Source organism: Etheostoma spectabile, chromosome 16 (assembly GCF_008692095.1).
Source record: "Etheostoma spectabile isolate EspeVRDwgs_2016 chromosome 16, UIUC_Espe_1.0, whole genome shotgun sequence".
Classification (NCBI taxonomy): domain Eukaryota; kingdom Metazoa; phylum Chordata; class Actinopteri; order Perciformes; family Percidae; genus Etheostoma; species Etheostoma spectabile.
Genome location: NC_045748.1, coordinates 4,054,487 through 4,054,928, shown reverse-complemented (window position 1 = coordinate 4,054,928; position 442 = coordinate 4,054,487). Strand labels below are relative to the sequence as shown.

Here is a 442-nt window from a genome sequence, read left to right as displayed (position 1 = left end):
ACTGTTAGCTACCTTCATCCTGAAAAAGGTGATGCTGGTTAGAAGGTCCACGGTGGATTTCAAATCTTGCAGGCGATCCTTGCTGCTGGCAGGAAAGTGGTTCTACAGAGGAAAAACAGTTTGATTTACTATTTTCAATTGAATGACTGACCTTTACCATATGGTAGGTCACCGTGGAGGCCTTGTGCTCGCTACTCTTTTTTTTAAAGGTCCCTTGACATGCTGCTCTTTGGATGCTTTTTTGACCTTAGTGGTCCCCTAATACCATATCTGAAGTCTCTTTCCCAAAATACAGCCTTGGCGTAGAAATCCAACCAATAGAGCCAGTCCCATAATGAGCTTTCCTTAGGATGTGCCATTTCTGTGTCTGTAGCTTTTGAGGAGCCATGATGTCTCTCTCTCTCATGGGTGGGCCAAATTTTCTAGGCGGGCAAAGCAGAGA

At 44.8% G+C, this 442-nt stretch overlaps 1 protein-coding gene across 15 annotated transcripts in view; it reads right to left on the bottom strand.

Annotated features, from left to right (window-relative positions):
- Positions 1 to 442, bottom strand: part of LOC116704088 (protein unc-13 homolog B) — a 97,341-nt gene that overhangs the window by 18,474 nt on the left and 78,425 nt on the right. For all 15 annotated transcript variants that reach the window (XR_004335584.1, XR_004335588.1, XR_004335589.1 and 12 more), the window contains one exon: positions 13 to 103. Coding sequence is in view for 7 of the 15 variants with exons in the window: in XM_032539303.1 (XP_032395194.1) it covers positions 13 to 18 (6 nt within the window). In the remaining 8 variants the exon portion in view is untranslated. The remainder of the gene's footprint in view (positions 1 to 12; positions 104 to 442) is intronic.